At 46.9% G+C, this 23,125-nt stretch overlaps 1 protein-coding gene across 1 annotated transcript; it reads right to left on the bottom strand.

The window, feature by feature from the left end:
* Window positions 1-2,775: 2,775 nt before the first annotated feature.
* Window positions 2,776-22,758, bottom strand: lrig3 (leucine-rich repeats and immunoglobulin-like domains 3). Its single transcript, XM_068586478.1, has 19 exons — window positions 22,286-22,758; window positions 18,078-18,149; window positions 17,914-17,988; window positions 11,694-11,828; window positions 11,433-11,576; window positions 10,825-10,968; window positions 10,598-10,741; window positions 9,617-9,760; window positions 7,337-7,417; window positions 7,149-7,220; window positions 6,560-6,631; window positions 6,045-6,208; window positions 5,392-5,727; window positions 5,004-5,285; window positions 4,412-4,888; window positions 4,160-4,318; window positions 3,917-4,057; window positions 3,489-3,743; window positions 2,776-3,394 (listed from the first exon to the last, which is right to left on the bottom strand). Exons 1-19 carry the CDS (start codon window positions 22,480-22,482, stop codon window positions 3,150-3,152), a joined length of 3,339 nt encoding a protein of 1,112 aa, XP_068442579.1. The 5' UTR covers window positions 22,483-22,758; the 3' UTR covers window positions 2,776-3,149.
* Between the last annotated feature and the right edge of the window lie 367 nt (window positions 22,759-23,125).

Consider the following 23,125-nt stretch of genomic DNA (forward strand, 5'->3'; position numbering starts at 1 on the left):
TTAGATCCTTTTACATGGTTAACAATGACCAACACAACACAATCCATGAATCATTTTGTAATAAAACATAGCACTTGATCTGTTTTCCCTCAACCTGCCAGGCCTACTTCTGCTTGAGCCAGACATTTCCCTTGATGTCTATTGGCACGTCCTGTGAACAGGCAATAGAGAGAGTAATACTGTGTAATAGGGAACTTTTTGTTGATGAATAACAAGAGTAAGCCAACACTAAAAATAAATACCTGTCGGGTCCATATTCTTCTCTTTTCTCTGGGGCTTTAGAAATGGATCTCACAGCCTCTTCTAACAATACCAACCAACAGTATTATCTCCAGACTGCGATTCATTTCAGTTCTACTTGAATGGCTTTCAGCTCACTTATTTTGGTATCATGGCACGCAACTTTACTTTGGTTTTGGTAAGGACCCACGGTACACAGTTAGCAACTAAATGGTGAACATTGCGAGTATTTTGCTCCTAAAAATAGTAAACACGTCGAGCAAGTAGCAGCGAAAGAGACAAACGCTTCACTCAGGAGTTGCTGGAAACCAAAAAAAGGCAAAAGAAGAGTAAATTCACCAGGAGGTCTGAAACACAACTTTAAATGAATGCTACATTGCTCCATGTCTGCTTGATTAATAAATAAGCTACTGTTTGCTAACTTGTTAGCCATGTTGCCGCGATAAGGTTATGTTATGTCAGCGTTGTGCCAAGTGTCCAAGAAATCAACAAGTGCTGGTTAAAACCCCCGGACATATCCAGAGCCATTCCAAGACCAACTTCAGCCCTAAACACCTGATAAACATTCAAACTCATGGACTTTTTACCCAAACTGGACTTCCTGGATCCTATTTAATATCCCACTGGCCCTTGAAGCAGTGTATCCCCACTAACACAGCCTCTTTAGTGTGATAAAATGCTATCCTCCATGTTAAGCTCATTATCAACAAGGAACAAGAAATGCAGCGTGGTTTGCTAGCAATGTGTTTTTTATAGCGTTGAAGTATTTTGTATGTTGACTTCTTAACATTTATCTATCCAGAAGAAGTTTGTGAGACATGGTTTCTGCTCTCAACCAGACCCGACTTCCCACTGAGATGAAGTTATTACAGAAGTGGACAGGGCCTTGAATGTTTCCTTAGCATTGGCAGCAGCAGCAGCAGCAGCAGCTGTTTCCCAGGTGTTTGGATACGTGTGTGGCTCCACCATCTTGTCTTAATCGCAGCCTCCTCAAATAACTGGCAAGACTTCCAACAAACCTCCTCATTCCTTTACAGTGGGGTAAAGGCAGAGAAACCGACGCGGCGTAGCCAACAACCAGGTGGACTTAAATGTTAGTCAGCCAGAAGGAAGAGAAAGAACACGTCCTGTAAAAGCAAATCTCATCCTCAGCATTTCCAAACACAAACTGACACCAACCTTTCAGTTGCATATGATGATAACAAAGACTCAATTTGACTACTTTTCCACTCCAGTTCTCTTCGCGCTGTCAGATGAAACGCAAGATCGAAACAACCGCCCTTGAATAGGGGATCTGACTAAATCCCCTCCTAACTGCTGGCACCACCATCGTGAATCTGCCATTTCGTAAATAAACTCCAGTGTGGCAGGCTGGGAGCCGCAAGAAGCTTTCCAAGTGCAAGTTTCAACAGCGAGGCCCGGAGCACAAGCGCACCTTTTTCCCCCGTGTTGGAGAGGAGAGGCCTGAAACAACAAACCGCCGGGCGAGGAGGGGAGGACGAGGGAGGGAAGGAGGGATGAGTCATCTGGCAAACCGTTCGAGCTAAGCTACCTTGTGCTGTGTCTGTTCTAACAACTAGCAATTTGTGGGTTTAACATGAATTACATGAATTCATGTTAAGTGTGTATTTAATTATGAGCATCATTATTAATGGAGTCATTATTATTGATCATGATTACATCCTAAGTCACAGTGGCGGTGAGGTGAATCTTAGCCGGCTGCAGGTGTAAGAGTTTCAATGCACAGTTGAGCATGGTATGAAAATCCTGAACACATTAAAATATGAAATATTGCCACCTAGTACTATTACTACTACTACTAAAAACAAATGCTCCTATTGCTACGAGTGCTCTTAACACTAATCTCGCAGCTACTACGACCATTACCAGACCAATTAGTGATGCACATAATATTAACAATGATAACCGTTGAACTAGTGGTAATATGAACATGTATCACGTGTAAGCAGTGTTGATACGTTGTGGTTTTTGTGTTTTAGTGCTGCTTGCTTTCCTTTAAAATAGGAAATTCAGTCAGTAGATGTAAATGTTGTTTCTAATGTCATTATAGTACCGCCATTAGTAATAGCGGGATCAGTGGGAGGGCCATATGGTTGATATCACTGTCAGGATATCACGATGGATATTTTCCAGTATTTATTTAAGTCACAACATGGCTAATGCATGCAAAATCCCAGCATGCTCCGATTCATTAGCTCAGCAAGCCAACAGTAAATCTGCACCACATGATAAACTATCATTTGTAAGTATTTTTCCAGCCCTACATGGAACCAGATTTCGATACCAAACGGTTAAACATCCTCTCTGTCCGCGTCTGGCTTTCCCGGTGGGGGGGCTGACTGATGACAGACCTGGCCGTCCTTGGGCGGTCTGTGGTTCTGCTCGAGAAGGCCAGCGTTCAACACCCGCCACCAGGGCTCTAAATCTCAAACGCACCTCCTGCACGATGAAGACAGTAACATCATTGAAGACCCGGAGCTCTGAGGTGAATGCAGCGTCACACATTAAGGTGTTTTCTTTTTTATTGTTTACACATGTGCAAAACATTGCTTCATTCAAAAGCTGGAATAACTGAATTGGCAGGGCTGCAAAATACTCGTACACAAAAGGTAAGCAAAAATAATGGAATCTGTTTATATACAATTTACAAAATATAATAAACTTTATATAAAAAAATGTATATATCCATCTATATTAATCAGCTGAAGCTGTGAACAGCTGCTAAAATGCTCCTTTTGACTTTTCTCTAGGAACATCAATTAGTCCGTTACATTCACTCGTTGCACATTTCAGGAGTCCTTTATTGCAAAAGTGTCCATTCAGTGAGGTAGAAGTTATCCTTTTTTTTTTTTTGGTCGTCCTCTTCATCAAAAGCAAGTGTCACTCAGCTAAGAGCTGGTCCTGCGCTGCGGGAAGGGATCCGTCCTGCCGCTGTCGAACGGCTGCTCGTACACGCTGTCGCTCTGCTCCGACGCCGAGTCCTTGGCGAGACCGTTCTCCTCCAGGTCGGACTCGGCGTCCGGAGCCGTGTAGGGATTCTCGTGCAGAGTTATCCCATTATGCGTCACCAACGGTGGCGGGAAGCCTGCGTAAAGGTCCTTGTATTGCCTCCCCGGAGTCTTCCCAAATGTTCCTGAGCAAAAAACAGGAAAAGCAATAAGAAGTCAGACCAAAGCATACACACACATTTGGAAAAGAATTGCGCAAGCGATCGACTTGAGACCTACCCATGAAGGTGTTGGAGGGGGAAAGACCCTCGTGAGGCTTGCCGTAGTCGTTGGCTTCCACCTCCTCCGCAGATGGCCGGCGGTCACTCTGCAGCGGGGAGGGGCCGCGGTGGAGACCGGCGTTGGGGAGCTGCATCAGGACCGAGGACGAGCAGAGGTCAAAATGCTCGGACAGGAAGTAGTCCCTCATTTTAGAGTTGGCCAGGCTGCCGCTGTAGGAGTCGATGCAGACGGGCTTTTGGTCGATGCAACAGCCTAAAAGGTAGAAAATGAAAAATGTATTAGTTCCTTTAGAGAGTGAGAAAGAAGATGACTGTACTTTGAATATTATTATGTTATATGATGTTCTACATCAATAACAGTCTAAGTATTGTTGTAAAATAAGGATCAGGAGAACAGTTTCTATTCAACAGAAGTGTTACACAGACCTGTGAAGACTTCCGTCGGGTCGGTGGAGTACAAGTTCTCTCGGCGAAGCAGTGAGCCGATGGGACCTTGGTAGTGGCAGAGCAGAGGGTCGATGGCTGCCTCCATGTCCGTTTCACTTCCTGTGTCAAGCTGACAGAAACCTGTACAGGTCGAAGGAAGAGAACCAAGTCAGGAAAAAAAAATGTGACCCAGCAGAGGGATTACATTTTAGGACAAAGGAGGAAAAGGAGAAGGTGTTTTACCGTTCATGTCTTTCGGCTGCAGGTAGAAGCCGCTGATTGACGAAGCCATGTACTGATGGCTGCTGCCGCTCTCTGAAGGGATGTAGCCGTCCTGTCGGTCGGCGAGCGTCCCCTGGGAGGACAGGTAGCTGGGGATGTCGGCCGGCAGGTTGGTCTCATCTGGGAGCGGGAGGACATCAAGTTACGTCGTGCACCTTCATTTTTTGTGGACCGATTCCCTCCCCAGCGTCCCAGCGACCACCATGCACCGACCTGTGTTGGTGACGCTGCAGTCCTCGTTGCGTCGCCGCGTGTGGTAGATGATGACCACCCACACCAGCGACGTGCCCACCACGCAGCACACCACGGCGATGATGACGATTCCCACCGTGGTCCAGCCGTCGCCGTCCGCCCCCGCCCCGCTCACCATGCCGACTCCCGCGCCGCCCTGCACTCCGGAGTCGCAGTTGGGATTGGGGATGACCGCCAGCAGCACGTTGCCCCTCTCCGTGCCCAGCGCGTTGGACATCTCGCAGGTGTACTTCCCCGCGTCCGCCTCCGCCGCGTCAACGATGATGAGGAGCTGGTTGGCGGCCGCGAAGAAGTGGCGCTCGGTCACGACCAGAGGGCTGTCGTCTTTGGTCCAGTTCAGCCTCGGGGGCGGGCTGCCGCCAGCTATGCACTGGAGGACGGCGGTTTCGCCCTTGGCCACGGTGCGATCCATGAGGGGCCGCAAGAAGGAAGGCGTTTCTGGAAAGCAGAACCACAATGGAATATAAGCCAGTGCGACAACGAACGTACAGCCTTGCTTTTTCCTTCACAGAGGCCGGTCAACTTAAAATGCTCTGAGAGTGCCGTTTCTCACCGAGCACAGTGAGCGTAGCGTTTGCAGAAATGGCCCCAGCGGTGTTCTGCGCCGTGCAGCTGTAAACGCCGATGTCCTCGGTCTTGACGTCCACTATGAAAAACACGTCGTCCTCCGGCATGACGTGCATGCGGCGTTCTCGGGCGGCGGGGAAGTCGGTGCCGCCGTCTTTCTGCCAGGCGATCTGAGGGGAAGGGTGGCCGACGGCGGCACATTCCAGCCTGGCTGTCGCTCCGGCTCGGATACTCAGGTCCATTGGCATCTTGGTGAAGGAAGGCATCACTGGAAATTAGGTTTAAAAAAAAAACAAACAACACAATTAGAATCTTTTAGGAAGTGAACAGGCGTTTTAGGAGCCTTCTTTATAAGAGACACATCCCAGACTTACTGTTGACCGTGAGTCTGGCCTTGGTGGAATAGGACGACCCAAAGTGGTTGGAGATGACGCACTGGTACTTCCCCTCGCTGGAGAACTCCACATGACGGAGCTCCAGGGTGGTCGTATACTCCGTGACCTCCGTCTCGCCCGCCGTGCCTCCCTGCACCCGCAGGTGGGCCTGGTTGTGGATCTCCACGTCGTTCAGGGCCTCATTGTCTTTCTTCCAGGCGAAGGTCATGGGCGAGTCGCTGGAGCTGGCCGCCGAGCAGACGAACGTCACGTTGGTACCCTTGAGCGCCGACTGGGTCTCCGGCTGTACGGTGATTTGAAGCTTTGGGAAGTCATCTGGGATGACGGCAAAAGGGAGAAATTGAAAAGTCTGTGTAAGATGATCTACGGAAATGGCTATTTAGCAATGTCTAGTCCATTTTTGGGGAGAACTGAAGTGAAATATTTCCTCAGTAGAGCTCTATGATGGTAACCTAGCCTGGTACATTTCCACAACGGTCTCTTCACGAGGCTCATTAGCTTGACCAGGAGTCAGGGAGGAAAATACGGAACAATCTGGGTCAGCTCGTAAATGGAAAAGCTGTGTGAGTGTGTGTGTGTGTGTGTGTGTGTGTGTGTGTAAAGGTGTTACACCAAGTGAATGCATCACTTACCACACACAAACTCCTCTTGGCTGACGGCGAACATGCTCCTGCCCTTCAGCATCTGCGGGTGGGCGCAGCTGGCGTTGACGCAGGGCAAGAAGGTTTGCTCTGCCACCCAGACGGGAAGCCACTTCAGCTGGCAGTCGCACAAGAGGCTGGAGGTGTTCAGATGGCTGCCAGGAGAGAAGATACCACAAAAAAAAAAACTTAAGTTCGCAAAGGAAATATCACTTTAAATAGTTGGGTTTTCAGTCATTTTTATCGTGAGTGGAATCTCCAGAGGAAGATGTGGTCAATGCAACATCAAGTCGCTGTAATATTGAGAGAATGAAAAAGCTTTTGTACCAGACACTATCCTTTAGCGGAGCGAGACAAAGGGACCTGTGAAGCTGTTAATAACACTGGAGCGAGCGCTGCTCGGTGCTGGCTTTCCCAGCAGACCATAATGACTTTCACCTGGTGCTCTGTCCCACATAAACACAGAGAGACTACGTAAAGCTGCCCTGAGACGCGGCCATACTTACAGCTCCTGCAGGTTCTTCATCTGAGAGAAGGCGTTCGCCTGGATGGACATGATGGCGTTGTTGCTCAAATCTCTGCAGAGAGAGAGGAGAATGGGAATTAGGACTGGTGGGATCCTCACGGAGAGATGGCAGCGTTTCCTGCCAACATCAGCCGCGTAGAGTGAAGGCTACAAAAACTTCAATCGAGAGGGGAGAAAAAAAAAGGTCTGGGCTCCAGAACAATAAAACTCTGGGCAGCCGTTTGCTGTGTTAATCAAGAGAGGCCCGACTCTGGGCCGCTTTGAGCTCTGGCAGCGGCTGGGAAAAAACTCTAATTAGAATCAAATGCAGCTGTTGTGAGCGCACACACACAGAGTTCCCTCCACTTGCCTCGGTGATCGATATAGTCTGGCACACATGTAAAGATGCTAATGGTGGAGCTTTTCTTTTTCCTTCTTCTTCTTGATTCCACATCAAAGCGGTGGAACGGGAGAAGACAGTTTGGGTGTACGGCTCTAACAAACAGCCTCTGTGTCTCGGTGTGATTCAGCCCGCTTCGTTTACGGCTCGGACTTATGGAAACAATCAGTGAAACGCGAGGCCGACTCACAGGTGCTGCAGTGCGTCCAGGCCAGAGAAAGACTTCTTGGTCACCGAGCGGATCCGGTTCCCCTGCAGGAATCTGGGAAAACGACAAGATTCTCATCAATTTCAAACGTTTGCGAGCTGGATTTGTGTTGCCGATGTTCCACAAGTCACCTGGTCGGTCCAGGTGTGAAACGTTGACAATGAACTCACAGTTTTTTCAGCTTGTCCAGGGCAGAGAAAGGGCCGTTCATGTCTTCAATGGTCCAGGAGATTTCATTATTTTGGAGATCCCTTTCCGAGGAAACAAAGACAGACCACCTCGTAAAAAATCCACGCCCAGAAAACAACTGCACTTGCGATGTTAATAAAACTTTATGCGGCTTTACATTTCGTTTGAGGGGGACGACTTCGAGGCTTTCAAATTATATTCAAAGCGGCTCCATGCCTTACAGGAAGTTCCTGCCTGGCTTTTGCGGCGCTTTTAAAAGTCTGCAATGGCTTTTCTGCGTTGTATAGAAAAAGTTTACAAGGACATGCTGCAATATAACATGTGCGCTGCATTTTAAACTTCATTCCAGGGGATAAATATACTCTGCATGCAATTCAAATATGTATGAGAAGTGTTGCCACAGATCCTCCATCCAACATTAAATACATAATGAATCCGTTATGTTTTACATTTCTGTGGAAAAAAGGAATTGTTTTTGTAAAACCCCGCTTACTTTATATGAATTAAATTACTCAGTTAAATTAGATAAAAGTGTTAACTAACTGGAGATTTACACGCCACTAAAATATAACTGGTTTCACCACATACACTTTTTCTTAAATAGAGACTAGCTATAATTAAATATTTACACCCAGCCAGGTTTGCTAACTAACAAAGCTAACGTTAGCTCCGTTTAGAGTAAAGTGTAGACGTTTTGAATAATAATGAACCTAATCATAAAATGTTTTGCCAATCCTGTTAGCTAGACTAATGGCCAACTTACGTCTCACTAATAACTCTTATAAACATTGTTTTTCTCCATAAATTCATTGTAGGCTTTGGCTAGCTTCACCAGCATCTTGATGCGTCAAACAGCGAGCAAGCTAACGTACTAGTGGGTTCAGTTAGCTAACATCTGACAGACCATAAATATATAGAAAAAAAGTAGTGCAAAATAATCTCTTCATAAGAGCCAATTTGTGTGGTGCTAGCTGTTTCAATTTAGTGTTATGTAAATCTTCACTGAGATTATATTGTACGTTCTTACTGAGTTTTAAGTTGCTGTCGCAACCAGAAAACAGAAATTACTTTAATGGATTTCTTAGCGGCTCTCCAAGAAAAGCTCTCGCTCTTTGATTTGAAGGGAATGAACCTGACGATTAACGTTAATGTTGCCTGAAACATCTTCTGCTGTCAAACTCAAAGTTGTGGCGGCTGAAAAACTATGGACAGATTATATAACTACTATACAAAGGTACACCAAACAACTTAATACACAGCATTTCAGTGGTAAATCACTAAAAGCCAAGAATTTCCCAGAGAAATTGCCTCCTTTGATCCTTCAGCTGCTCTAATGCTTTCAAACTGCTATTTTCCTCCTCGACAGGCCTGGTTATGGCTGATTGAGATTGAGGAAGGGTGTGTGTGTGTGTGTGTGTGTGTGTGTGTGTGTGTGTGTGTGTGTGTGTGTATGGGAGGGGGTGGTGGATTTGAAGCCCTGAAGCTATCCATGTCCACCTAGCTGCACACCTGCCCTACGGTGACCTCAGCAGTGAAGCTCACATTTGGTTCCAGTTAAAAAAAAAAAATCCCAACCAGAGGAAATGTTTCGGAGCCTCGCTGTGGGAAAGGGGGGATGGGTGCATGTGGCTGCGGCAGAGGGGGGTCAGGCGGAGGCAGGGGAGATGTTGAGGTCGGGGTTGTGCCTCGAAGGTTTTTTTTTTTTTACGTGTGTGGAGAGACCTCAACACAGTAATCTATTTCACATCCCCAAAACACATCAAGCAGGATATTTCCACTCAGGCAGTGGATTGATGGTGGAGGGAGCTTTAAAGAGGGTGAGGGGGGTCATGTACTTACATTTAATGTTATAGATAGCTGAAACACTGAATCACACAAAGTGTCTACTTAAAGCAATAGTTTGACATTTTAAGATTAGCGTTAACTCCCTTTTTTTGGAGCTAGACTTGAGACAGGTTAAGCTGAGCTCAGCACAAATACTAGCAAACAAACTTCTTGTCTCGATCCGTCAAATGTTAGAAAATAACATCTCCTTTGTTTGCAAGGAAAAGAAAAAACACGTTCCAGGGTTGAGATCAGTTGTTTTTTTTTGGGTATCCGCTCCCTAGATCTTTAGGTGGGAGTTCAAAACCGACTCCATTCAGGATATTTGATTTCACATCGAACAGACAAGTTGCATCAGATTCACACACGGCGAGGACCAAAACCCTGGGACACCCTTTCGCGCCGCCTCTTGTCTGAAACGCTTGAGTTCAACTTACAGCATCTGCAGGTTGGAGAGGCCGCGAAAAGCCCCGTCCGCAATGAAGCTCACGCGGTTGTCTCCGATGTGGAGCTCGTCCAGCACGCTGAGGCCCACGAAGCTGGATTCCTCCAGTCTGGACAGATGGTTGAAGGAGAGGTCGCTGAAGGACAGACAGCAGGAAGAGAAAAGAAAACAATCGGGAGTTCAACTTATTTGGTACGAGTTTGAGGAGATCAACTTTTGCAACAAATCTGAACTCGTGAGTAAACTTAGATGAGAAGGAATCAGATAGGCGGGCATGTCCCAGCCAACAGGCGGCTTGTTTACGCTCAGCTTTGTGTGATAAGAGTGAGAGAAACATGGAGGAGGAGAGGTGGAGGAAGAAGAGGAGGAGGATGAGGAGGAGGAGGAGGGGGGGGGGGGCTGTGAAAAACACTCCAAACACTAAACTGACCGCTGCTGTAAACAACAGCCACAACAAAGGAAATTCAATCTGCTTCCAGGAATGCCGTGTCGCCGAGGAGGTGAAGCGCTGAAGTTTGTGGGCAACGTGGAGTTTGACACAAAGAGAGACTGCGGCTAATAATGGAGCTTCCAACAAGAGGAAGAAGCGGGACTTCCGGGGCCGACATGTTGGTTTAAATGACGGCAGAAAAGAGAAAAGGCAGACGGGTGTGGAACATGTTGGCAGTGCTTTAATGTTGGCACTCACTGGCAGAGCATAAGAGGCGCTGCTTTGTGTGTGTGTGTGTGTGTGTGTGTGTGTGTGTGTGTGTGTGTGTGGTGGTGGGGGGTCAGTGACAAGAGGAACTGGAGTGTGAGGAAGGGCAGGCGGGAGTGCCAGAGGGGAGGAGAGGGCGACACAGAGAAGTGTTGGGAGTTCAGAGTGTGAATGGAAAGTGAGGAGGGAATAACGAGAGAGAGAGAGGGGTGGAGGAGAGGGGAAGAGGGGGAGGAGGGCGGCGGGAGACAGAAAAAAAAAGAAAGGTGGACTCACAGCTCGCTGAGTTTCTGGCAAAACTCCCAGGCGTCAGGTCGGATCCTGCTGATGGCGTTGTGGCCGAGGTGGAGCTGCTGCAGAGTCAGCAGGCCGTAGAGCCAGCCCTTGCTCACCTCCGTCAGGTTGTTGTAGTCCAGCTGCCTGCAGGCCCACACACACTGTGAGACCTCACACTACATTTGGAGGAACACAACTTGATGTGCCTCGCGTGCAAAGTTGCTTACAGGACTTCCATGTTGCTGAGGCCCCAGAAGGCGCCGTCCATCAGGCGGCTGAGGCCGTTCCTCTGCATCTTCAAGGAGCGCAGGGCGTGCAGGCCGTGGAACGTCAGGCCCTCCACGCGGCGCACGCGGTTCCTGCTCAGCTCCCTGAAGCGCACGCACGGGAGAGTAAGCGTACAGATACTTCATAATGTATTGTGTCATGTAACAGTACCCTCAAACAGTTTTCCTACAATGGCTATATATCTTTAAAAATGACATCCTGGCATTCAGATATAGGGGTCAGTTGTCAGCCAATCAGAGAAAACCTTGCCATGGAAGAGAGATAGTGAGGAAATTCTGCAATGTTTGACTGCAATGATGACTTTATGGACCGTAATTGTTTTGTTAACCCTCCCAAAAAAGATAAATGTGTATGTCCGCAAGTGACAAGCCTGCTAACTAGTGTGGAGTCAGGTCAAAGGTCGGAAAAGGTTTGGGAAAGAGAGTAACTCCCTTCAGAATGTCTGGGAAGTCTTAAAGGTACCATCAAGGTGTCGTATCAGATGCGTCACGAACCGGCATGACTCAAAGAAATCTCTCTAAAAGAACAAAATGGCAGCGAGGCTTACAGGTGCTGGAGGTTGGGCAGCTGGAACATCTTCGCCGGGATGGAGGAGAGGCGGTTGCGGTTGAGCCGCAGAACCTGCAGGCTGCTCGAGAGGTTGGTGAAGCAGCCCGTCTCCAGCGCGGAGATACGGTTGTTGTTGAGGAACCTGAGAGAGGACGCATCGGTCAAAAGACGCAATACAAAAAAAAAAACCTGCACTGCAACCACGGACAGGTGCTGTGCATTGTGGGGGCTTTTCGATCACGTCTCATCTGGCACTCACAGGTTCTTGAGCGGCAGCGCGGGGAAGGAGCTGGCCTTTATCTCCACGATGTTGTTGTTGCTGAGGTCGAGCGTTTCCAGGGCGAGGAAGGGCCGTAGCTGCTCCGCGGGGATCCTGGTGATCCTGTTGTTTGCTCTGAAAACACAGACACCGTCGCTCCAATAAAGGACAAAAATACTGTGTGTTTGACTAGCGGCGTGCACCAGTTTCATGTTTCCAGATACGCAAACAGTCAAGTCCCTCAATTAGCGTGTGGCATTCCCAGAAGAGAAAAAAAAGGCAAACTCTCACGCGCTTGTAAAGCTGTAACTTACCACCCAGCGTGAAGCGCTGTCGTACTTTTCTTTTGTTTGTTTTTTGCTGATGCGTGCATATTTCCAGGATGCCGACAAATTGCTCGGTGTGATCAATGTTGCAGCTCTTCAAGCCAAGTCCCAACAACCTTTGGGTTTAGAGATGTGTGATTTTGTTTATAAGGTAATTACCAACAAGGTATTTAAAAAAGTAACCTGCCAATTACTTGGCTGATGAATACCATTCCCTCAGTGAAAGCATGCCTCGGCAGAGGCCAGCAATTTCCTGAGCTGCACGCCTCCTAAATTGCAGTGCAGGGACTGCTTAGTTATAAACAGAGCCTGTACAGTGCCCTCTTTGTGTATGGGACTCGGCAGTAGAGAGAGAGAGAGAGTGGGGGGGGGGGGGCAGGCATTCCCTCCACTGCACCAGACTACAGGCCTCGTTTTCAGTATTCATTGCGCTGCTTACCCCCCCCCTCCACCCTCCCCCCCGTCCGCCACTACACCTTACTGACCAGAGAGCTGTTAGTTTTTCTGAGTCCGTTTTCCAGCAGAAAAAACACAGAGGTGAGTTTCCTCCTAATGCAGGTTTAATTTGGGATGTGGACGTTGATATTCATATTTAATTATCGGGAGCCGTCAATCAAACGACCCGCTGCTGTCCGGGCCGCTTCACGAGAGCCGCAGCTGTCGTGATTAATCGAGAGGAGTACCGGTCACCTATTTCGATTGTTGGTGAGTATTTTCAGGCAAAAACACAGAATATTCCCACGTTCAAGTATTTAAATATATAAAATATACGCAAGTCAGGTATTATTACCCATCTATTCACACCCACGTCTTATACTCATCTCATCCACCTCAGGCAGAGAGACTGCTGTGAAACGGAGATGTCTCACTTCTTCACTGTACGGCAATGCCGCGGGACCTCGGTGACCCAATTCCCACACGCATCGAATGCTCTCTGGAGGGGGGGGGGGGGGGGCACACGTCTCGTAAACACGGGGGTTCCTCGTCTGGAAAGTAAAACACCTTTTTGGCAATCTTCTGAATTCCGACGCACGGAAAGAGAGGATTTATTCGCCAGGCGACCACGACACAAGATGGATGGCAGGTCGGGCGTCTGAGCTTCACGCTCGAGTCAACCGTGGAGCTGTAGGCTATAGAGAGGGGGGGGGGGGGGGCGACCTGCCGAGGTTACACAAATAAAACTCTGTACGATGCCATGAAGAGCTTAACATCAAATCCCTGCTTGATTAACTCAGTAAAATGTCACATGGAGTTTGGTGTGTGCTCAATAGACATTCAGCCCTTTTGGTTTCGCGGCCTCTTCCCCATCCATCATCTCTTCAGCGCTCTGCACCCCAAAACTAAATACTCGGAAATCTATACTGAGAGTTTTCGATGCGCGGCGACATTGAAAAGCAGATCATTGTCTCCCATTTTAAATGAAAAACGGCACAGGCAGCTCCTTTGTTTGGAGATTTGCGGCGGGCCTTCCACGCACCGCGGCCCCCAGGTCCCAGACAAAAGCGCCGCACACCACCTGTATCTCGGTTTTCATGTTCCCCTGACTGGTCGCTGAGAGAGGGAAGCCCGCCTGGTGGGAAAGAACCGGTCTTTCCAGTTCCTCTCAGGGGGGAGGAGAGTAGCCACCGAGAGAGAGAGAGGGAAAGATGCAGCACACTTCCTGTCTGCGAGGACGAGGAGATGGACAGCCGGAGTTTGACGCAGGTACCACAAACATTTTATTATTCCATAACCCGATGAGCTCGTTAAAGCTATTTTGCAGCAGTAGTCAACCGTGAACTCTGAGTGACTGTGTGGCCAGACAATTGCAACCCCCCCCCGCCCCCCATCTCATCTCCACAACAACTCAATGCGCGCTCCTCCGTCTCCTCCGCACACAAACAAGCTCGCTGTCGCACACTTTCGGTGACACACACACACACACATCCAATGTGTGTGCGTCCACTTTGCTATCAGATAACGTGATTATGGTGCCATTACAACTGGGGTTGTAGGGCTTTGCTGCAGTTAGTGGAAGTCAATAGAGTGCGGGCCATGTGTCAATAACAGCCCAGGGCTTTACGAGTATTGATAGAAAACCTACTCATTATTAAACTGAGGCGGGCAAAATCAATGCTGTTGTGCTGCCGTGATTACAACCACACGAAACGCTTCTTGTGTCAGTGAAACACTCTTGTTGTGTGTGTGTGTGTGTGTGTGTGTGGATAACCAACTAAATAAATTCTTTATCTGCACACGTTTCCAGACTTTCCAGACCTCGTTAGACCTTGAATTCCTGACACGTGAGCGGGCTAAAGCCTTTTTATTTATTTTTTTATGACCGGCTTACTGCACCAACACAATGTGGCTTTTCACACAAGCGCATACCTGCCAGCGCTCCTGATGAAACTAGCGTTTCTGGCCGTCGCAGTGACCACTTTCACACACTGAGGTGATGTTGTCATGTAAGAGTCAACAAGCCATGATGGAGACAGCTTTGCTGTTGTTGTTGTTGTTGTTGTTGTTGATTATTTGCGTTTCACAGCTTCGTCCAAGGAGCAGAAACTAATGCTTTTAATGGAGCGGCTCTTTAAATGGAAAGTCGCTTTTTCTAAAACCGTCTTGCTCTTAGTGTGTGTGTGTGTTTGTGTGTGTGTGTATGTGTGTGTGCGTATGTGTGGTTGTGTGTGTGTGTGTGTGGTATTTTCTATTGGAAAAGGAACAGAGTTTTGAGAAGCCATCGGATGACTCCCTCTCTCTGCAGTGGCGCCTGTAATGAAAGCCAGGGCTGCGATGTTGCTGAGACGCCATATTAAACTCTGCACATGCATCTCGCTCAGAGGGACGATCATCTTGACGCGCCGGCTGCCAGGCGGGGCGGAGAGAGAGACGCCGGCATCGGGCTGACATGCGAACTGAACACAAAGAGACGGGGGGGGGAGCTGTGCAACTGTTGATGTATCAAATGTCGTGCAAAAAACCTTTAAATTAGGATTACGCCGTGCAAGGTCATGCATCCAGTTTGCATTTCGCGTGCTCAACCCGCTTTAATGGTCGTCGATTAAATGTAACTTTCCGTCGTCATCCGTGGCTGGTGAAATGCATCATTTTTTCAAAAGACTAAAACAGTAAACTGATTTATCAAAAATAGGCAAAAGATTCATGAAAAGATGAATTAGTTGCAGCCCTCGCTGAATCCCTCGATCCATAATGAAACCGTCACGGATTATTACCATAATCGCTCCTGTTTTGCAACTCTCATCCTCAGCGAGGCTCCCATATCCGTGGAGGTTCACCTAATCAGACCTGGAATCTCCAGGTCATTTGTTGAACCCCCTCCCAACACAGGCCGAGGGATTTAGCGGCGGCAGGGGTTTACCCCCACCATAAATTCCTGGGAAATTGTTCAATTAATTAAGATGATCACGACTCAATTACTACCAGCTGCAGGGTTATTGCCGTTTGTTTTTACTCGGAGCTGCGAGGTCAAGGGAGCCGGCGAGAGCTGCCGCGATGTCTGACTGGCTGTTTGAATAAGTGCTATTCGATACCCCGAGGTCTTTTTTCTTCTTCTCCCCTCTTTACTAGCCTCCCAGCTCAGAGAAAATGAAGCTGGGAGAGGAATTCTGGGGAGGAAAAAATACAAATAAAAATCACACTGCGCCACCTAATCTGACGACGGCGGCCAAACACACTCGGTGCGAGTCAGAGAGCAAGTGTGAATTTTAATATTTCTTCTTGTGTGAGCTCCGTTTCCTCACATTGCTTGGACTGATATGAAATGAAGTATGCTCCTGACTCCCCTAACCGCCTGCAGTTTAATGGATTCACAATGTGGTGCCTTTTCCAGGTTTTGTGAGAGAAAGTGATGTTTAAAATCAAAGCAGCTAAATAACCCTAGTTCTGTGCATTTCAATGTGATACTTTAACACAATTTACAATTAATAATTAAGACTGTCAGTAAAAACCATGGAATTAGCTCTTCTGGAGGGGTATCATGATAATCGGTTACTTACTAGCTTGTAGCTTTTCGCTAGAATGGCTATTTAAAACTCAGGAAGGGGAACAAATTAGCATTAGCTTTGATAACGCAAGCTATTAGTATTTATAATTGTATCTACTTCCTGTATTTCTGGTAAAAACACACTTTTATTTGGTTCAGTACACATGTGTTTCTACTTGGTCTGGTGTGACGAGCAGCAAATGGTGGCTAACGTAAGCTAATGCTCGCAAAGTTGAGGTGGATATTTCTGTTTGACTGACATTACTGAGCCACGATGTTGACTACTTGAGCTTCTGTTACACTAGATTTTAATATTTACCACAATCCCAGATTATCAATTGTGGTCACTGTGAGTGTGGTTCCACAATTGGTACAAGTTTAGTCACCGACTACAACAAACGACTAATTTCACCAATAAATGTTTGTAAGATTTCCATTCCTGAGGAGGAGTATGCATGTAAATAATACATTTTTATGGAAAGAAAATCTTGAGGTAAATAAATGACTGTTTGATCTTATTCTGGACCTCAAAGTTCTCCGTTTACAAAAACAAAAGAGTGAAGTGTGTATCTGGAGCGTGTTACGGCTGAGTTAACATGGATGACGGATTTCGGCTGAACCAAACTGAACAACAAAATCAAATAAAGACTTTATGGTTTGGACAAAGTCTGGATTTCTTTTAGAAGTGAATACGTGCGGGAACTCAGCAAATGTAATCCAGAGTTGCTCAGTGGAACTTGGACAGCATAACAAAGCAGCGGATGAACCAGCGACCTCTTTCTAACCAAGACGGTAACAATGCAGCCATTGACACCAGGTGATATTTGTTTGTGGAACAATTTAGAAAATCTCTTCTGTTTTTTTCTCGGGCCAAGGTAACAAATCCATTTTGAAATCAAATAAAAATCAGGGTAACCGCACGCAGAAGGGAAAAACGTACACATATACACAAAACTACCCTCAAATATGACATAAGGTGCAAAGAACTTGCTCCAAGTAAATCCAAGCACCCCGCTCTTTGTCCTGAGCTGAAACCTACAGCTGGAGGTAACACTTCGGCGCTAAACGTGCAAACAAATTGTCTGCCGGCCCGCGCGCCCTGCGGCTGCCGCAGAGCGTCGTGTCGGGGCTTGATGAGGAATACGCCTCATCAAGCCGGGAGACGGATACATTCTTCCAAAATAACTTCACGTCAGTCGTTTTTTTGGAGAGACGTGCCACAGAAAGCAAATAAAATTGTTGAGGTTTCACACACTAATATCTGTGGCTCTAGCTAAAGCACGTATTGCACAACAACATACCAAGGCGTCCTCTGGTTAGAGTCTGAGCATGAAGAAATCTGACAAGTCAAACGGTTTTTACCATGAATAATCTCACAGCCTCCGGCACGGTTGGTTACCGTTTCTGCTGCATAATAAAACTAAAAACTGTTATTATTCTTCATAGTGATGGCCCAATATATTGTCACATTTTTAGGAACCTTATGGATGCCTCGTTTATTTTTAAAAAAAGGGCCACACAGAAACCTGCAATCCATCCGCACGAAAACCACCAAATTTGGATTTTCACATGACGGATTGGACTTCTCTCCAGCGTCACGTCACTGGGCTCAAGTTAAAAATACCCCAACAGCAGCAGCAGCCACCAAACAAAACATTTCCATTTCTGTTGATGGCATTTGTCTTCGCCCACGTGACCCGTCTGGGGCTGGCTGCCATGTCTCAGACTGCCCCGTCTGGGAACCGGATCAGCCAAAAGGGTTTGCCCTCCAAAGGGGGAAGAAGGAGGGGGGGGGGACCACTTCCCTCGCTACTTTAACCAGCAATGACAACTCTGGCAGAGGATTATCCTCCAGGCCAGGCGGAGAAGTGAGAGGCAGTTCATAGACATGTTCAAAAAAGGTTTTACTTACAGGATGAGTGTCGTGATGTTGGAAGCAAAAGGACCCAAATCAGGTATCGCATCCAGTTCATTGTGGTTCAGCTTTCTGTACACATCGAAGGGAAAAGAGTCAGTTTGGCTCACGCGGGACAGTGATGGAGGCTGTGTTGATTTTAGAGCACAAGGCATACTTACATTTCACTGAGATGTTGTAGTTTGGAAAACAAAGTGCCGTCAAGCACCTGCAATTTGTTATGGCTCAGGTCCCTGTGATGGGGGGGAAACGGGGCAAAAATGAAGGGTAAAGTATACACCGAGGAGTGTGTTTCTCGGCTTCTGCTGTCTTCCATTTGGGCCGACACAGCAAACATAATTACATACAAATTCTCTGTGCGATTGTGCCTTGACACTGTGAGCAGCATCAAAGAAAAGTCGGTGTAATTAAAACGGATGAAATGAAACAGAATGGTCAGAAAAAATAAGCAAGAATGAGATTTATTGCTGACATACTGTAAACGAACAGAAACAATAGTTTCAGATGTCACTAAAATCATGATGACGTGACTAAGCAACTGTCAACCATCTTGGTTTTCTAACAGATTTCAAATAAATAAGTTCAACTGGATCCAAGTGAACTTCATTAGTCTGTTTTAGTCACTTCAGGATAAACTACTGAACCAGCACCAGACTGATTAAAGTCACTTTCTGGTAAATGACAAAAGTCCAAAACAAACTTTTCATCCCGTCCGTTTTTAAACACAGAAGAGAAAGTTCTGGGTGCCAAAATAAAAGCTCACTTCATATCCAGGCCTCTGCTGAGAAGCAGAGCCAAAGCAGACACGCTGATAAGTTATTGCGCGGCGAGATTCTCCCCGTGCTGAAAGGAGGCCGAAACCTGGCGAGAGAAGTCGATAAAAGAAAATGAAAAGAAATGCCGGAGTCGAGGTTTCAGCACTGGCCGAGGCTTGGACCAGATCTCTACTCTGGTGTCTGGACTTCAAACCAAATCCAAGAGATTTAAAACATGTGTTTCCATTGATGGATGGTTTAGTTTCTGTCTATTTCACACATTTTTGAGCATTTTGTCTGGAGGAGGGTTCAGGACCTGAAACGTCCAGCAATGTGTGCTTAGTCAGGGTTTATACCAGAACTCCTCTTCATTAATATTTAAGCTCTGGTCTACGTCTCTATTTTGTCTGAACCTCCTTGTTGGATCGGCGCCTGGATCAAACTCCATGGAGCCTGGTCTTGGACTGAAGCGGTGTTGGCCCAGCATACTCGGGGGGATGAGGAAGGGGGGGCTCTTGTTTTTGGTTTTGCTGTCTGTTTTGAAAAGCAGCCTAAAAACCAGCTCAAGGAGTCTGGCAAGCAGAGGCCCGTGCGCCATAAAGTGGTGGAGCTATTGACGCTGCCGCGCACGATCAACGCTGCGGTGCCAGACACTTTTTTTTTTACACCCCGTCAACCTCTTCCCCTCCTCCTCCTCCTCCTCCTCCTTACCTCCCTCATCTGGAATCCATCAAGGAGCTCTGGGAGGAGGGGAAGAACCTATCAACTGCTAATGTATTCACAATGCCGGGAAAAGCGAGAGGGACGCCTTTCATACGTCTGAAACACCCCTGTCGAATTTTCTGGGGCCTGTTTTTGTCCTTTGGTGGAAAGTTATATAAACCACTCAACCAGAGTTTTTACTCCCTCCCTCCTCCTCCTGCTTTTCTTTCCAAGCATGGAGCTGTGTGTTGTTGTTTTTGTTGCTGTAGTTCCAGCGCTGGGGGCCATATGGGAAAGGTGTCCTATCATACTCCCTAGATAAACCCTGAGGAGCTCTGACACTTCCACTTCCCTCACAAAGCAGGCTCTGAGCGGAGCAAGATAACACACGGCGCTGCGTACAGGCTGCAGTCTGTAGCTGCCGGTCGTGTGAAAAGGCGCCGCACCACTTTCTTATCAAAGACTGAAAAGTGAATAAATGAGCCACTCTTTGGGGTCACTAGAGCTGTCAGTAGCGGTTTAGATTACGATAGTGGGACATAAATGTCTCTCTCTGTGGGTGAAGCCAGAGACATAATGTTCACGTCAGCCCAAAATTTGAATGCCAAAGAGCAAACGTTTGCAAAAAATTATAAAGAGGTGGCGCTTCTCATGTTGGTCCATTAACAACTATGATATTTATGTTTTTCAGAAAGTTCACTATGATAAACTGTAGCTTGCTAGCTTATAGCTATTAGCTACACTATTTAGTTCAAACGAGCAGGTAATTAGCAACCAAAATCAACCATTAACAAACTACTGTCATTACTAATGTTAGCTAGCGTCGTGTAACATATTAGCTAAAACACCTGCAGGGTGTGTGATGTCTTTTATTCAAAAGTTAAAAGTGTCCTCTGCAGTCTATGAATTACAGGGCCATCTATCTATCGCTAAACTAAATGGTGTATTGTTTTGCTTTTAGTACAGGTATTGTTTAATGACACAAGATTACTCGGTCGCTCCGACCGAGGAAGGTTAGCTAACGTGGCGCTAAATCTTTCTCCTATCTTACTTCCTGTCTTTAATGATTAGCACTAGTGGTACCTGTCCAAATACATGCAGTTCTTTTGCTCTTAAAAATGAGCATTCCTCTGATACATGCTTGCTTAGGTCTTCTTAAAAGTCTCAAGGGAGTCCAGACGTTACCCCTCGAGAGAGAAATGAGAGTTTCATTTGACTTCTCCGTGGATTTAAATGAATGCACATCATGTTTTTTAATTAAAACTGACATTGTGCCTCGTTCTCAAACCTTAAAAAGTGAGGCAATATAAAAACGTATAGCCAATTTCCCCCCACAAACCCCCCCAGATACTCATGACTTCGTCCCACTTCTTCTCCATACTTTCTCCTTCCCCCCTTTTTCTTTCTGCCAGTTTGTTTCACACTAATCCTACACGCTCCTCCTTAATCAGTACCATCGCTGGCTCTGGAGTTGCTAATTCAGCAGAAATAATGGGGTGCTGGAAAACAAAGGGTCGGGCGGTTTAAGGGGTTTAAGATGTGCTGGAGAGCCACTCGTAAATTAGCATGCCAGAGTGAAAAGAATTTTTCCCCCCATGTGGAACTTTTTTTTTCTTTCTTCTTCTTCATTTTCTTTGGAAGGCCGGCCTTGGTTATGAGGCTCAGGCTGGGTCTGTTTTCTCTGGCAATGTCAAGTTTCCAGAGCAGCACATTTGAGAAAGAGAAAAACTACAGTCTACACAACGGCTTCGACGAGGCACAGAATCAAGAGCTCCCACAGCCGTACACAGGACAATAAAAAAATCAAATACTGCAGCCAATAAACATCCAGTATGCATAATTATCCGTAAAGGGGAACACACTGAGGAACATGCCATTAAAAATGTGTTTGGTGTTTCTGCTTCAACAGGCCGAGCGCAGCCTCATCTCATCTCGTGGAGCCAGAAGGCAAACAGGAGAGTAATGGAGACATTACTTTAGGAAGCAGTCCAAGGCTGCACACAGACTGCATCTGATTTATGGCTTCGAGGGCCTCGAGGTGTGTGGAGCTGGAACCTGAAGACTGAAACAACGCCAATCATTGCCAATGCAAACGTAACCACATTGTCAGACCATTATAAACATTATGGGTGTCTTTTAGTCTCAATTGTATGTAGTACGTGGGAGATAGCTGACAAATACCAGCCAAATAGTGTTGTAATTACTACAACATAACTACAAGAAGAAGAAAAGAAGAAAAAGCTGCTAATAGTAGCACTATTACTACTGCCTATACCCTACAGTGATACATGAGAAGGCCTGACTTTCAAAGCACTACCTGCAGGCACCGGGGAGATTTATTCACCAGTATTTACACTTTAATGGGGAGGTTTGCAGCGCCTGACAAAAGCACATTGATGTGTAAAAAAAAACAGACTGAAAGGCTGCTTGGGCTTCCCTGTCGGTCTTGAGGACCCCAGCACGCTGCTGCAGGGACCACTGTGATAAATAAAGCTTATTGACACACACACACACAGACCCACACACACACTAATGGCTGAGTATTAGGTTGGATAGCAGACTAGATTTTCAACCCCTCTTGAGCAGATTATTCTTTCTGTGAGGGAGAAAAGCTGTGCAGAAAGTGAGCCAACTGAATCAGAGGTAAAGTCAAATCAGGGGGCCAATCTCAGTTTGTCCCTCAACATTGCACTCAGTTTAAAGTCCATTCCTCTTGGAGAAATGGACTGGTGTTGACCACTACACAGGGATGCAGATCATCTCATCAGTGAGGTAGGACAACAGATGAGCAAAGTGTTTCACGAAGTGCAGACGTGTGAATATATATCCCATGTCAATGAATAAATAAATAATAATAATAAATAAACACAAACATTATGCATACAGTGTTAAGGCCCTTTAACTGGACTCACAGTTGAACTGTCCACTCCGGGATCGTGTCTGGAAGTTGGCCCCTTTTCAGCCGACTGCAGTCCAAAAGCTCCCCGATGCACACGCAGGGAGGCGGGCACGTCCTGGCGTCCGCAGCGGATCCACTCTGGAGCCGCAGAACCAGGAGGAAAACCACGGCAAACCTCCCAAAACGGCGAGCCTGCGTTGGGGAACACATTTCTCTTTCTCCCCCTCCTCCTCCTCCTCCTCTTCCTCCGTCCACCTTGGCCACACAAGAGAACACCCCTCTTGAGTTTAGTCTTCAGATGAAGCGCGACCAATCCAACAACAAAAAGTGAGAAACCACCGAGAACAAATCCCCCCAAAAAAGCAATGTGGTGCGGGAGCTCAGCACAGTCGGTCCTTATATCCAATCCCTCGTGGTTCGCAGGCTCGCGGGTGCGCAGCGTAAAAGAAAAGCGCTCTTCTGAAACTTGTCCATTCCGCTGGAGAAACTTTTTGGTGCGGTGCGCCTCGCTGCTGCTGTCGGGGCCACTTGTGCCGCGCAGGATCCCCACACCGCGCAGCGTGACACACAGCAGAGGAATGCGGGGGGGGGAGGGGCCACCGGGGCACCTGGGACATGTAGTCCCTCCACGCTGCCGCCGCTGAATCCTGCAGGTTTGCCAGGCAGGACGATATGTTTCATGGAAGTAAAACAAAATAAAAAGTTGTATTCCAAAGGGAAATGTTATATATATATATATATATATATATATATATATATATATATATATATATATATATATATATATATATATATCCTGCCAATGTGATTTACAGGTAGGCCTATGTGATTTAATCCAACACTACTATCTTTT

The sequence above is a fragment of the Clinocottus analis genome, unplaced genomic scaffold (genome assembly GCF_023055335.1).
Source record: "Clinocottus analis isolate CAN_PGR_092001 unplaced genomic scaffold, fCliAna1.0.p SCAF_20, whole genome shotgun sequence".
NCBI lineage: Eukaryota > Metazoa > Chordata > Actinopteri > Perciformes > Cottidae > Clinocottus > Clinocottus analis.